Source organism: Drosophila virilis, unplaced genomic scaffold (assembly GCF_030788295.1).
Source record: "Drosophila virilis strain 15010-1051.87 unplaced genomic scaffold, Dvir_AGI_RSII-ME tig00001758, whole genome shotgun sequence".
Lineage (NCBI taxonomy): Eukaryota > Metazoa > Arthropoda > Insecta > Diptera > Drosophilidae > Drosophila > Drosophila virilis.
In genome coordinates, this window is record NW_027212858.1 from 75,482 (window position 1) to 88,253 (window position 12,772).

General features: G+C 37.4%; 1 protein-coding gene across 1 annotated transcript in view; it reads left to right on the top strand.

Annotated features, from left to right (window-relative positions):
• Positions 1-469: 469 nt before the first annotated feature.
• LOC6635287 (leucine-rich repeat flightless-interacting protein 2) overlaps positions 470-12,772 on the top strand; it is an 82,524-nt gene continuing 70,221 nt past the window's right edge. The window contains exons 1-2 of the mRNA XM_032433413.2: positions 470-750; positions 7,882-8,169. Of these exons, the coding sequence (XP_032289304.1) occupies positions 646-750; positions 7,882-8,169 (393 nt within the window). The 5' untranslated portion in view covers positions 470-645. The remainder of the gene's footprint in view (positions 751-7,881; positions 8,170-12,772) is intronic.

Here is a 12,772-nt window from a genome sequence, read left to right on the forward strand (position 1 = left end):
CTTTTCGCGCTAGTTCATTCGGATGTGCGTAGACTTTTTGAGACCAGATCAATAGCGGTAAGCGATATTACCTTCATATATTTCATTAAAATGAAAGATGATGTGTTATTTTTTGCATTTAAGCATTTGATGGAGAGTGGTAGACGAGTAACGTGTATTCGTAGCGACAATGAGCGTGAATACGTGAACAACACGTTTGAGGAGTATCTCAATAATAAGGATATAGCACGACAACTGACAATACCGTATTCGCCGCAGCAGAAAGAAGTGGTTGAAAGGGCGAACCGAACATTGGTTGTAATGTCACGATGCCTGCTTGTACATTCTGCTTTGAAGGAGTCTTTTATAGGCGAAGGCACTATTCAGAGCGGTTAGAAATATGACGCCAATAGAAGTATGGAATGTTAAAGAACCCTCCATTTGTCACTTTAATGTTGGGATAATATCAAAACTATCGGATATGCGAGCAATTAAAAAGTATATCGTTTGTATAATTCAAACTCTGGACAAGTGATCGAGCAGAGGGATGCTCTGTTCGATAAGCAATACAGCAGTGAACTGTACGATACTGGAGCCATTACATTTGATCTTACAACGACGAATATCAACGTCGGAATAAAAAATGACAGCAGCAGCGACAATTTAATGAGTGCACTCAAGGTACCAGGTTTGGGACCAGGTAGACAAAAATTAGTTCGCTATGGAAAGCGAGGACGAACCAAGAAGCAGTACAGTATTCTTGGCGCTTTGGTCAGTACCACGAATACCTACATGCTCCGAGTCTATTAGCTGTTCCAAAGGTTCACTTGACAATGAACATAGAATACGACCCTCTGATGTTGAATACAACTATGCGCATTGTCAATAAAGATCAGCACGTTGTTAAAGTATCAGGTGTTGATCAAAATTGATCCTTGATTGCACCAGCATAAGAAAGATAGTCGCAATGAATAATAAATGAATACGTGATTTGTTTTGTCGACAAAGCAATGAAAACTGCACGCCTTTGGATGCTGGATACCAAAATGTTTTCATAAATAAGGAGTGTAGCAAAGTGAATGCGTCGCAATACCAATAATTTATGGAGAAACTAATGTGGCTGACGACGATTAGGCCGGACATTTTGCACTCAGTAACAAAATTAACGCAGTGCAATAGAGAACCACATAGCTAACACCTTGCAGGCGTTAAACATGCTCTAAGGTATCTGGCATCAATAACACTTGAAGCTGCACTACAAAGAAAAAATAAATCTTGTATATTGCATGGCTTTCGAGTCGTAGCGTAGCGCGACCTACATTTGTATAATTAGTCGCCCATACATTTGAAAGTGACGCAAAATCTCTTGGCTGGCTTCTCATCTGGCTTTCCCCACTTAACCAGACATGCCAGCCGACTGACTTGTCCGCTCTCCAAAAGCCAGACGAACGACTTATACAAAATGCATTCATATGTAAATACAATTTGGGGAAGGTCATGGTCAGCGCTAAAAAACTAATAAAATGTATTATTTTGTCGGTAACAGTCCAAGCAGTAGTGCATAACAATACACTCAATTATGCTGTTATGTATAAACACACATACAAACATAATTGCCTGCAAGGGTCTTACATTCTATTTTTGGCTTTTTCGGTCTTTCAGTCGGGAAAGCGCAATGATACTGAATTCGTATTTGTTCCCAATTTAAAAAAAAAATCTAGCTGCAAAGTTGTATTTTGTTGTATGGCGATACCTATCTTAGTGTTTATATTGTCTGTGGTTTAGGAATTCCCAAGTAGAGTTCTTCCTACAAGAGCCTCTTCTCTGTGTTTTTATACCCTTGCAGAGGGTATTATAATTTTGTCGCGAAATGTGTAACGCATAGACAAAAGACATCTCCGACCCCATAAAGTATATATATATTCTCTATCAGCATCAACAGCTGAGTCGATAAAGCCATGTTCCTCTGTCCGTCTGTCTGTTTCTATGGGAACTAGTCTCTCAGTTTTTAAGCTATTTAAAAATAAAACTTTGCAGAAGTCCCTCTTTCTGTTGCACGCAGCACATATGTCAAACCCAAAATTACACATGTATAAGAACTTTAAAGTATGTATGTATGCGTTGTTATTCACAGCTCTGGCTTTAGCTGACAAGAAATTAATTTTGTTAGTTTTGTAGTGCAGATTATGAGCTATCCCAAATTTGTGTTGATAGATGAGTGCATTTTGTGTACTGAGGATGGCTCCGTAGAAAATATGTATTTCTAAGTCGATGCAAATATTTACATAATTTCTTTAAATTAAATTAATATTATTTTTATTCTCCAATTAAGAAATAAAAGAGTGCTAAAAAATACAATTACATATTTATTTGTATAAATAAATATCACTTTTGATTCAATATTTAGTTAGATATTTCAATTTAGATTAGTGCGCTTGGGATTGGGGGTAGGTCGTGTTCTGCGCTAAATAACTAAGAAAATTGTTTCTCTGCCAGCCAGAGACTTTGCCAGAGCTATCCACTGCAACACATTCAAATATGCTGTGTTGTATGTATATTCAAACACATACATACATAATTGCTTGCACTTCCCTCATTATTTCTTTAATTTATTTTATATAACTTAAAAATAATAATAATTTAATTAATAATATCAAATATAAAAAATTACATAAATATTTGCATCGACTTAAAAATACATATTTTGAATAGAGCCAACCTCAGTACACAAAATGCATTCATATATCAACAGAAATTTTGGGTAGGTCGTGATTTGCGCTAAAAAAACTAAGAAAGTTGTTTCTTTGCCAGCCAGAGACTTTGCCAGAGCAGTGGATAACAACACATTCAAATATGCTGTTATGTATGTATATTCACACGCATACAAACATAATTGCTTGCACAGCCGTCACAGAGCCGAAGCTGAGAGCAAATTCTCTTTTTAGCTTTTTCGTTCTCGCGGCTGTGAGAGCGCAATGCTACACATTTCGTTTTCGTTCTCAATTTTCAAAAAGTCAAGCTGCATAGTAGCATTTTGTTGTATGGCGTTACTCATCTTAGTGTTTGTATTGTCTTTGGTTTCACTATGCTCCTCATATTTATGCAAAATCCTATTAAGATCGGACCACTATATCATATAGCTACCATAGGAACGATCGGTTGAAAACTAAGTTGTTGTATGAACAAACAATTTGTTTTTCAAGATATCTTGACCAAACTCGGCATTTATTAGTTTTTTTATGCTCCTCATATATAGGCAAAATACTATTAAGATCGGCCACCAATACCATATAGCTGCCATAGGAACGATCGGTCGAAAATTAAGTTGTATAAAAAACATTTTGGTTCTCAAGATATCTTTTCTAAACTCGGCATTTATTAGTTTTACTATACTCTTCGTATATATGCAAAATCCTATTAAGATCGGACCACTATATCATATAGCTGCCATAGGAACGATCGGTCGAAAACTAGGTTTTTGACTAAAAACCCTGTGCTTCTTAGATATGAGCAAATCACTTTAAGCATTTTGACAAGGTTGGGTTTGCAAGGGTATTAGATCTTCGGCGTGCGGAAAATAATGTGTTTGAAATGTGGCAATTTATTGTTTAATTTAATAAATTTTAATCGTAATTGATTTTTGTTCCGTGCATTAGTGCTTGAAGACGGTTTGCCGATGTGCAACCGAAATATATTACAAGCAAAATAGCCATCATTAAGTTACTAAACGACACATGTTGTTGGTTGGATGATATGTAAACAACAAATTTATTAACAAAACATAACTTTAAAAGGTGCAGACAATTAACAGACTTCGAAAAAAGCGAAGGTACGTAAATGTGTGTATGTGTGTGCTCATTGCATCAATTTTTACATGCTAAGAGTAGTTAGCATAAACTTAACATAACCTCTTATTGACATTAAAATAAACAACCGGTTCAATTTTAGAAACTAACGACGGCAAACTTGCTGTTTGACTGCCATGATCTGATCGTAGTGATCTAACTTGGTGATGTTGGTGAGCTTTTCGGTAGTGTGTTCTTTTCAGACAACATGGTAGAATAGAAACATGTGTGACATAGCCCGAAATGTCCGAATGTTAGAACTAGTTCTGTCCATGATAAAGTTATTTTCGATGGTTGCAAAAATTTCTTCGCATTGAAAATATAATTGTCCACATTAATGTCATGTTGTTGGCAGGGTGATTGGGACTCGGCATCACGTAGAAATCTGGGTCCTGTAAACCAAAAAACACGACACGATATCAAAAGCCGACATTGTAATTTATGTACATTCTCGTTATGTCCGCTTAAATGGCATAATCAACCAATCGAAAACGAAGGAGAAGAAAAGCAACTCATTCAATGAATGCTGGAATAATGCAGTTCATAAGGCGTCAAACACGACTCATAACGTCGTCGGTTGATTGCTGGGCTTAAATACCCAATGGTGAGGTACGTGGAAGTGTCGATAAGTTAATCTTAGATTCGTCACTAAAGACATGTGTCCGAGATCCTCATATTCCGTCATGAAGGTTAGATATTAAGATTAAACCCCAGGCGGGGGTAAGACCCTTCAGCGCGAAAGCAGGCCTGTGATTGCCTGGATCTGTACAACCGCCGGACGTTCTCTGTACAGAGGAGGTCAATCCGAGCAGGCCGGTGAAATTTTGGAGTGTGATGCAGATTTGAAGAGTTACTTTAAACGTTGATAAACGATATTTAATTTCAGTAGCAGTCAGCTGTTGAATTTAGTCTGTGTATTCACGATACTACAAATTGAAACTTTTATTTATTCTTATCACGACATAGATAACCCCTCATGAAATTGACTTGAGAACATAAATCAAGTAAGTCTCTGCATTATTTTCATGCACCTGATAAATGTTGCACTAGTACTTTTGCAGTTGCTAGAATTACCTGTCCTCCTTGAAATCGATTCATATGTGAATGCTAGCAGCAGAAGTCGTTGATGGCATTTCCTCTATCGATGGTGGCGATGTTTACGATGGTGATGCAATCGCTTGCGATGGTTGGTCAAGGTACAGCACCAATTAATACAGATTCCAGCATTTTTGACGACTCTGTACTTAGGTTTGGGCCTCATGTTTTGAATCAGAACATTGTACAATTTTGTTGTCGGAGCTGAAACAAAAAATGCATGCATAGAAAGGAAAATGTCGCCTGTCTCCTACATCGACTGACAGCGAAAAGCTTAACGCCATCTTCTCTGGTACAGACGGCAACTGCAACGTTTCGGTATGGAAGCTTTAAGGAGTGTGAAAAGACCAGCCATCTTTAGCTCTCCGATCCGATGGGCCATAGTGGTCTCTGGCTTTGATCGGACGAGGAAAACGATAATCCATCTGCTGATCAGCTGCAGGCAACGTTCATTTCCGCATAGCCTGATCGAAACGCTGCTGCTAATACTTCTAGCAAATAGAAGTACTTTCCTGTGGAGACTGAGATTCTATGCAATGTGTTCTTGTTAAAAAAGGAGCCTGGACAGCAGATAAATAAACAACATAGCAGCCAATCTTGGCAAACCACCAGCTCAGTTGGAGTCATATCGTCCTATCAGTTTGCTTCCAGTACTATCAAAAAGCTTTAAGCAACTATTGCTGTACAGGCGATGACACTTAACATAGACATGCGCCTGGTCCCGTAACATGAATTTGATTTTTGGAAGTCCTACACCTATCCTAAGTTGGTCCAATGTGTTGTATATCATATATTCGAAAAAAAAAATCTTTGTAAGGTCGGGCACGGAAGCCTTCTCTTTAAACTGAAGGAGGAGTGTCATCCTTCAATATCCATAACTCCCTGCTTGTGGGCGTACCTTTAGCGTAGTCATCAAGGGTAAAAACATTGGTATGAAGAGCATCAGACCTGGAGTTACTTGCAAGGAAGTTTGCTCGTCCCAGCAAACATCCTCTCCGATAGGTGAAACAACACCTACATCTGACAAGGACTTGGCATGCCATTAAAAAGTGGCTTTTGAAGGTCGAAAATAAATAGCTCAACTATGCCAAATGAGCGTGTCTCATATTCACGCCTTGAGGGGGAGGGACAACATACTATCGCCTTCTGTTATTTGGGCGTCCATCTAGAACACAGTTTGACTTGCAAGCGCACAATACACCTACCAGAGCTGGGTGCTTGGTCTAGAAAAAAGGAGCTACTCGTTAAAAGGCTCATTCGAATTTCGCCTTTTACATCACGAATGACCCCCATCGAATGTGACCTCCGCCTCATAAAGGTTGGAGATCAAATGACCACTTTCAACAGCCGCTATGCCTTCCTTCTGAATGATATTCCAACAGTGCTGCAGCGATTGGTTCCGGACCCGCTCGGACGATGAGAACGGCGAACGGTTTTTCAGAGAATCTCTAAGTACGATTAATATCATTTGATTTTACCACCAGCAACAAAAAAGGTTCTACAATATCCAATATTTTAGACCTGTATGTAAAGGAGGACGAAGTGAGACCAAAATAGAAAAGCTTAAGCTATCAAGAAAGTTAGACGCTTTTGAAAGCAAGGTAGCTAAAGCAATTGCACTAAAGATAATATTCCATGCTGCCCGGACTCCAACAGATAAATAAAATGCTGCCCACTATCGCAAACGTCTTTGAAAAAAACCTGCTTTTTCATCTTGCTGTCGACACTTTCAAGATTTTACAAGAGTACCAGATTGGGAAAAGTACTGTGCCATTTTCTAGCCTCTTGACAGGCTTTTTACCGGGTCTCTTTTATAAGTTTATGACATCAAAGGACTCTGGAAGCTGCTCCGATATGTGCCCATTCGGGCTGGTGTTCCTCAGAGATGTGTCCTTCGGCAAATAACTTACACTGTCTGCACATAACATATTCCCAGTTCAGACACCCGGAGGCCACTTACAGCAACATTCGCATACGACACTGCTTTTCTGATATTGATACTAATTTGGGTTTCAGGAGCTAAGTGGTTGTCTTAATGGGGAAGACGGCTTGATCGGCGCCTCCGTTCAAATTATTTTTATAATGCTGAAAGGATGATCCAACATCATTTTCGGTTTTCAGTTGGTGACACCCTTCTCTACGTCCACTATTTTCACACGTCGGTGCTCCAAATCCAGGCTATAATACGTTTTCGATATTTTGTCTCTCTTTCACTAAACCAGCAGTGTTTGAAGTAGACAGTTGCCTTAGTCACCGAAGTTGACGTCCTATGAGTTAGACCGTTTATGAATACGACACGCAATTCAGACATCAGGACGGTGAATGCCGTTCACCAAATGAGCCGCGACCAAAAAACCACGACGTTTTCAGTAAAAAGGAGGCTATGCTCACGGGTTTAATAGATTACATCGGTGTAGTGCGGTATGTTTATACCCTGAACCCATTAAAATGGGTATAAGGGTATATTGTATTGGTGCAAAATCCAAATGTATGTAACAGGCAGAAGGAAGCAACTCCGACCCCATAAAGTATATATATTCTTGATCAGCATCAGAATCATCCGTCTGTCTGTCTGTCCGTCCGTCCGTCCGTCTGTCCGTATGTATGAACGCAAGGATTTCAGAACCTATAAGAGCTAGACACTTGAAATTTTAGATGTAGATGCTCCTAGTGCATGCGCAGATCGAGTTTGTTTCCGATATTCGATAATATACTCCGTTTCAAAGCAATCTTTCAAAATCGATATCGATTTCCTGTTTTTTGGGCAATTTTGGTAAATAATAAGAGCTAGAGTCACCAAACTTGACATATAGCTTCTAAAATAGAATATAAATATGCATTTGATGTTGGAAGAAGAGGGTTCAGGGTATCCCCTAGTCGGGAACTCCCGACTAGAACGTCTTGTTAAGGATTAATAAATTAGCAAGCAACTAATTTGTGTTTCTCATTATCTCTAATGCAGGCCGAAGCGCGCTTAGCAGCTCGTCGTCTAGCTCGCGCTGAAGCTCGGGAGATACGAATGCGTGAGCTTGAGCGACAACAAAAGGAATTGGAGCAAAACGCTGACCGTGCATTCGATATGCAAAGCACAAGTGGCAGTGTTATTATTGACACACTCTCATCACATCCCACACGCCACGGATATAGTGGTCTTGTAAATTTGGTACGTGCAACAACATCGCGACGCAGTAGTGAAGATTCATTGGAGGACGAAGGTCGCAGTTTCCGTGATATTAAACACGAACTTAAAGTAGGTATCTTTAAATATATTAAATACGACAGATAATTACAAAGATAACGTTCGTTAAGAACATTTCTCAGTTTCCAGTGTAAAATAAAGTCAAATCAAGGGTCGAAATAAACCGTGTCATCAATATTTTGCAAAGCTTTGTAGAGGGTATTATTATAATGAATTATAATATGCCCTAAAGTTCGATTAGCATCAACAGTAGTGATACAGCCAGGTCTGTCTGTCTGTTACTATGCCAACTAATCTATCAGCCTTAGAGCTAATGTGAAAAATTGCATAGGTTTGACTTTCTGTTGTAGGCAGTACATATATCGTAATCGGCCGGATGACTATATCATATAGCTGCCATAGGAACAATCGGTGTAAAAGTAGGTTCTTTTATGAAAACAATTTTATACCCTGAACCCATTAAAAAAGGGTATAAGGGTATATTGTATTTGTGCGAAATCCAAATGTAATGTAAATGTAACAGGCAGAAGGAAGCATCTCCGACCCCATAAAGTCTATATATATTCTTAATCAGCATCAATAGCCGAGTCGATCTAGCCATGTCCGTCTGTCTGTCCGTCCGTCCGTCCGTATGTATGAACGCAAGGATCTCAGAACCTATAAGAGCTAGAGACTTGAAATTTTAAATGTTGGTGCTCCTAGTTCCCGCGCAGATCGAGTTTACTTCCGATAATCGATAACTTACTCCGTTTCCAAGCAATCGATAAAAATCGATAACGATAACCTGTTTTTTGGGCAATTTTGGTAAATAATAAGAGCTAGAGTCACCAAACTTGACATATAGCTACTAAAATAGAATATATGTGTGCATTTGATGTTGGAAGAAGAGGGTTCAGTGTATCCCCTAGTCGGAAGCTCCTGACTAGAACCTCTTACTTGTTACATATTATAATTGTGCGTTGAACTGGCAGCCTTGGCCTTGCTGCCACAGCAATTGCCGCGGGTCATGCGCCTAGTTTTTATTTTTTTTTTATTGCTTTAAACGAGCACGTTGCGGGAACTGCATTTGGTGTTGGAATAAGAGGGTTCAGGGTATTTCCTAGTCGGGTGCGTGTAAAAGAAAAAGTTAATGGTCGTGAGTTGTTAAAATTTACTGATGCTTCTATGAATACTTTCCAGATACCTAATTTCGTTGCTAAATCAGGCTTGATACACAAATTGTCATAGGAATATGTCAACACTGTGGATCTTTTTAGCAGTAAATGAATAGAATAAATTATAATACTGTTTAGTCGTGTGCTTGAAAAACTCCGTGAAACTTTATTCCAGAAAACTGAAAAAGTTTTTTATAACTGGAAAAAAATTGTTTCTATAGTTTTTTATTAGCACAGATTTCATTCATACCAACAATTTTGATGATATTCTGGAATAGCTTCACCCCTTTTTGTTTTTGTTTCTATAAATCTTGAACTACTTAATTATTGTTTATTTAAAAATGTTTGTGTTCGTTTATCTACTAAGGATAATACTGGATTTGTTTTCATCACCTTACTTGCGTATGATCCAGAGCATAATCGGAAATATATTATTATAATTTTTAATTGGCAGATTTTAACTAGAATTTTTACAAAATTTATATAAATTCAGACAGTACTGCACCTAAATATGTCACACTGTTTTGTAGATTCGGCTGATGATTCAGGCATTGCCAAATTAATTTAACGCAAAAACACTTATTTAAGACTTTATTGAAGAATTGAGTGTTTAAGTTTCGTGCAACGTCCATGTCGCTGTCCATGAACGCATTTTATTTTATGTTTGCAGTAAGCGGCTTGAAACTTGAAATAATATGTCGTGTATAAAAAGTTAAAAAAAAGTGTTGGAATTAAATGGATACGCCCACTAGAATTAAGAAAATTTGTTTCTCCTAGTTTTAGAACTAGAAGGACCAAATTAAGAATGCAAAGCACCTCTTAAGATTGATCCAAAAATCGTTTGCCCACGCCGACCGCAATGAATCATAAAAATTGATATATCTTAACAAATTATGTTGGTAGTCTGTTTCAAGCTGCTATTGCGCTGTGGACGAGTATACTACCTACGGAAGCTACATGCCTAAAATTTGAAATACATCTATTTCCTCACATCATACGCAAAATGAATTCATATATTTTGTCAACATATCGTCATATTTCCAGAATATATGTAGATTATAATAGGTTTTGCGACGTGTTTTAGGCATAACTTTTAAACTATAAGCTGGCACCTTTATCTCTTACTTCGACTCTAAGTTCTCATTCATTCAGCATATAAACTATATTATTCTTAAGGCGTATGCGATTTTGGGTTCGTTAGGCGCAATTCTACCCAGTTTAAAGACCCTTTCACAAGATTATGTTCGGCCTTTGTGCGGCCAATATAAGAGAATGCCTCTTTTATTTGAAGCCCATCCACAATTGTGCACACAAATAGGATTGAAAGGCTGCAAAAAAAGTTTTTAAAATTTATAGTCCATTGCCTTAACTTTGCTGACTCCTTACCGCCACACAGAGCTAGGTGGCGATTACTACATTTGTCATCTCTGGAAGATAGAAGAGTAATATCAGTGTTGCTTTTTCTAAACAATTTAATTGTAGGAATAATTGACTGCCCTTCCCTTCTAGCACGCGTTAACTTTAATGTGCCGAGCAGATCTTTGCGATACCATTTGCCGTTTTCTGTGGGGTCTCATAGAACCAAAGACAATATAAACACTAAGATGAGTTACGCCATACAACAAAATGCTACTATGCAGCTAGATTTTTTGAAAATTGAGAACGAAAACGAAATCTGTAGCATTGCGCTCTCACAGCCGAAAGAACGAAAAAGCTAAAAATAGAAAAAAGCTAAAAATAGCAATTATGTTTGTATGCGTGTGAATATACATACATACATAACAGCATATTTAAATGTGTTGTTATCCACTGCTCTGGCAAAGTCTCTGACTGGCAAAGAAACAATTTTCTTAGTCTTTTAGCGCAGATCACGACCTACCACAAAGTTCTGTTGATAAATGAATGCATTTCGTGTACAGAGGTTGGCTCCGTCCAAAAAAATTTGTATTTTTAAGTCGATGCAAATGTAATTTTTTATATTTGAATTTATTAATTAAATTATTATTTATTTTAAGTAATACAAAATAAATTAAGGAAATAAAAGGGCAAATTTGTTGTTTTCAAAGATACATTTAATTAATTTTTATTTTATTAATTTTTGTTCCTACTATAAAGAACAAAGGTGGCAGGGAACACCGCGAGGAGGCCATTATAATTATAATGGGGTCATAACTAAATATGACCTTCGAGTCGACTTGAAATGTAATTGTATTTTTTAGCTTTTTTTTCTTCTTAATTGGAGAATTAAAATAATATTAATTAAATTTAAAGAAATGATGTAAATATTTGCATCGACTAGAAATACATATTTTCTGCGGAGCCAACCTCAGTACACAAAATGCATTCATATATCAACACAAATTTAGGATAGATCAGGATCTGCGCTAGAAAACTAACAAAATTAATTTCTTGCCAGCTAAAGCCACAGCAATGAATAACAACACATACCTACATACTTTATAGTTCTTATGCATGTATAATTCACGCATACAACGAAAGGTGCACGCACGCTATTGGCTGAGACAAGAACTTTTTTCGAGCATACACTGTCCAAAAGAAAAGTGAAATCAATCTATGTGTGTTATTTTCTTAACATAGTTATTGCGCAAGAAGCGCCTTGTGTAAAAATTATAAAAGTTCTTAAATTTTCCTGTAAAATTATTTGTTAATATCTAGGGGAATATATCATTTAAATAAAGCATGCATTTCATGGATAAAGCACCAGCACTTTGCGTCGATCGTAAGTTCTAAACTTTTTCGCTCAATATACTTCGAAAACGAAACGACGCAAAGCAGCATCGACCAGCTTTGCTGAAGGCAGGCTGGCGATTAACTTCGTAGCTCGTGTCAGCATCAGCAAGCCGCGACTTCGGCATTCGTTCGTCTGGTCTTTGGAGAACGAACAACTAGTCGGCAGGTATGCCGTACGAAGCCTCAAAGGCCAGATGAAAGGCCAGGGTAGAAATTTTGCGTCGCATTCAAATGTATGGACGTTACTCATCTTAGTATTTATATTTTCTTTGATAGAACTGCTTATGCAAGTAATGAGCCTATCAGCAGATCATTAAAGCTTTATAACAGTCTTTCATCTGAAATGCACTTTGATTTTTCTGCCAATAGTGCTCATAATAGGCAGAAGCTTACAAAATTCTTTCTTTAAGACTAATTAGTTTTGCATTTTCTTTAAGTTAAGATTTTCTGTTTAGTTAGTTAGCCATTTAATGTAATATTTTTAAGTTAAGATAACAAGCTACCAGAATTGGTTAATAAGTAAATAAATAAATAATGAAAAATGTATGTAGGCTCTTGTGTAGTATAAAGATTGAGAATATTTCAATTTCCTGCCATAAATTAAAAAATCTGATTATATATATTCACGATAATTTAATTTGAGCAACACATATTTCTGAATGGTATTGTTTTTCATACCTCCACTTGTCGAGTGTGTTATTTCACGGCATTTTTTATACATTTACTATGGATAATACAGGACTGCCAGC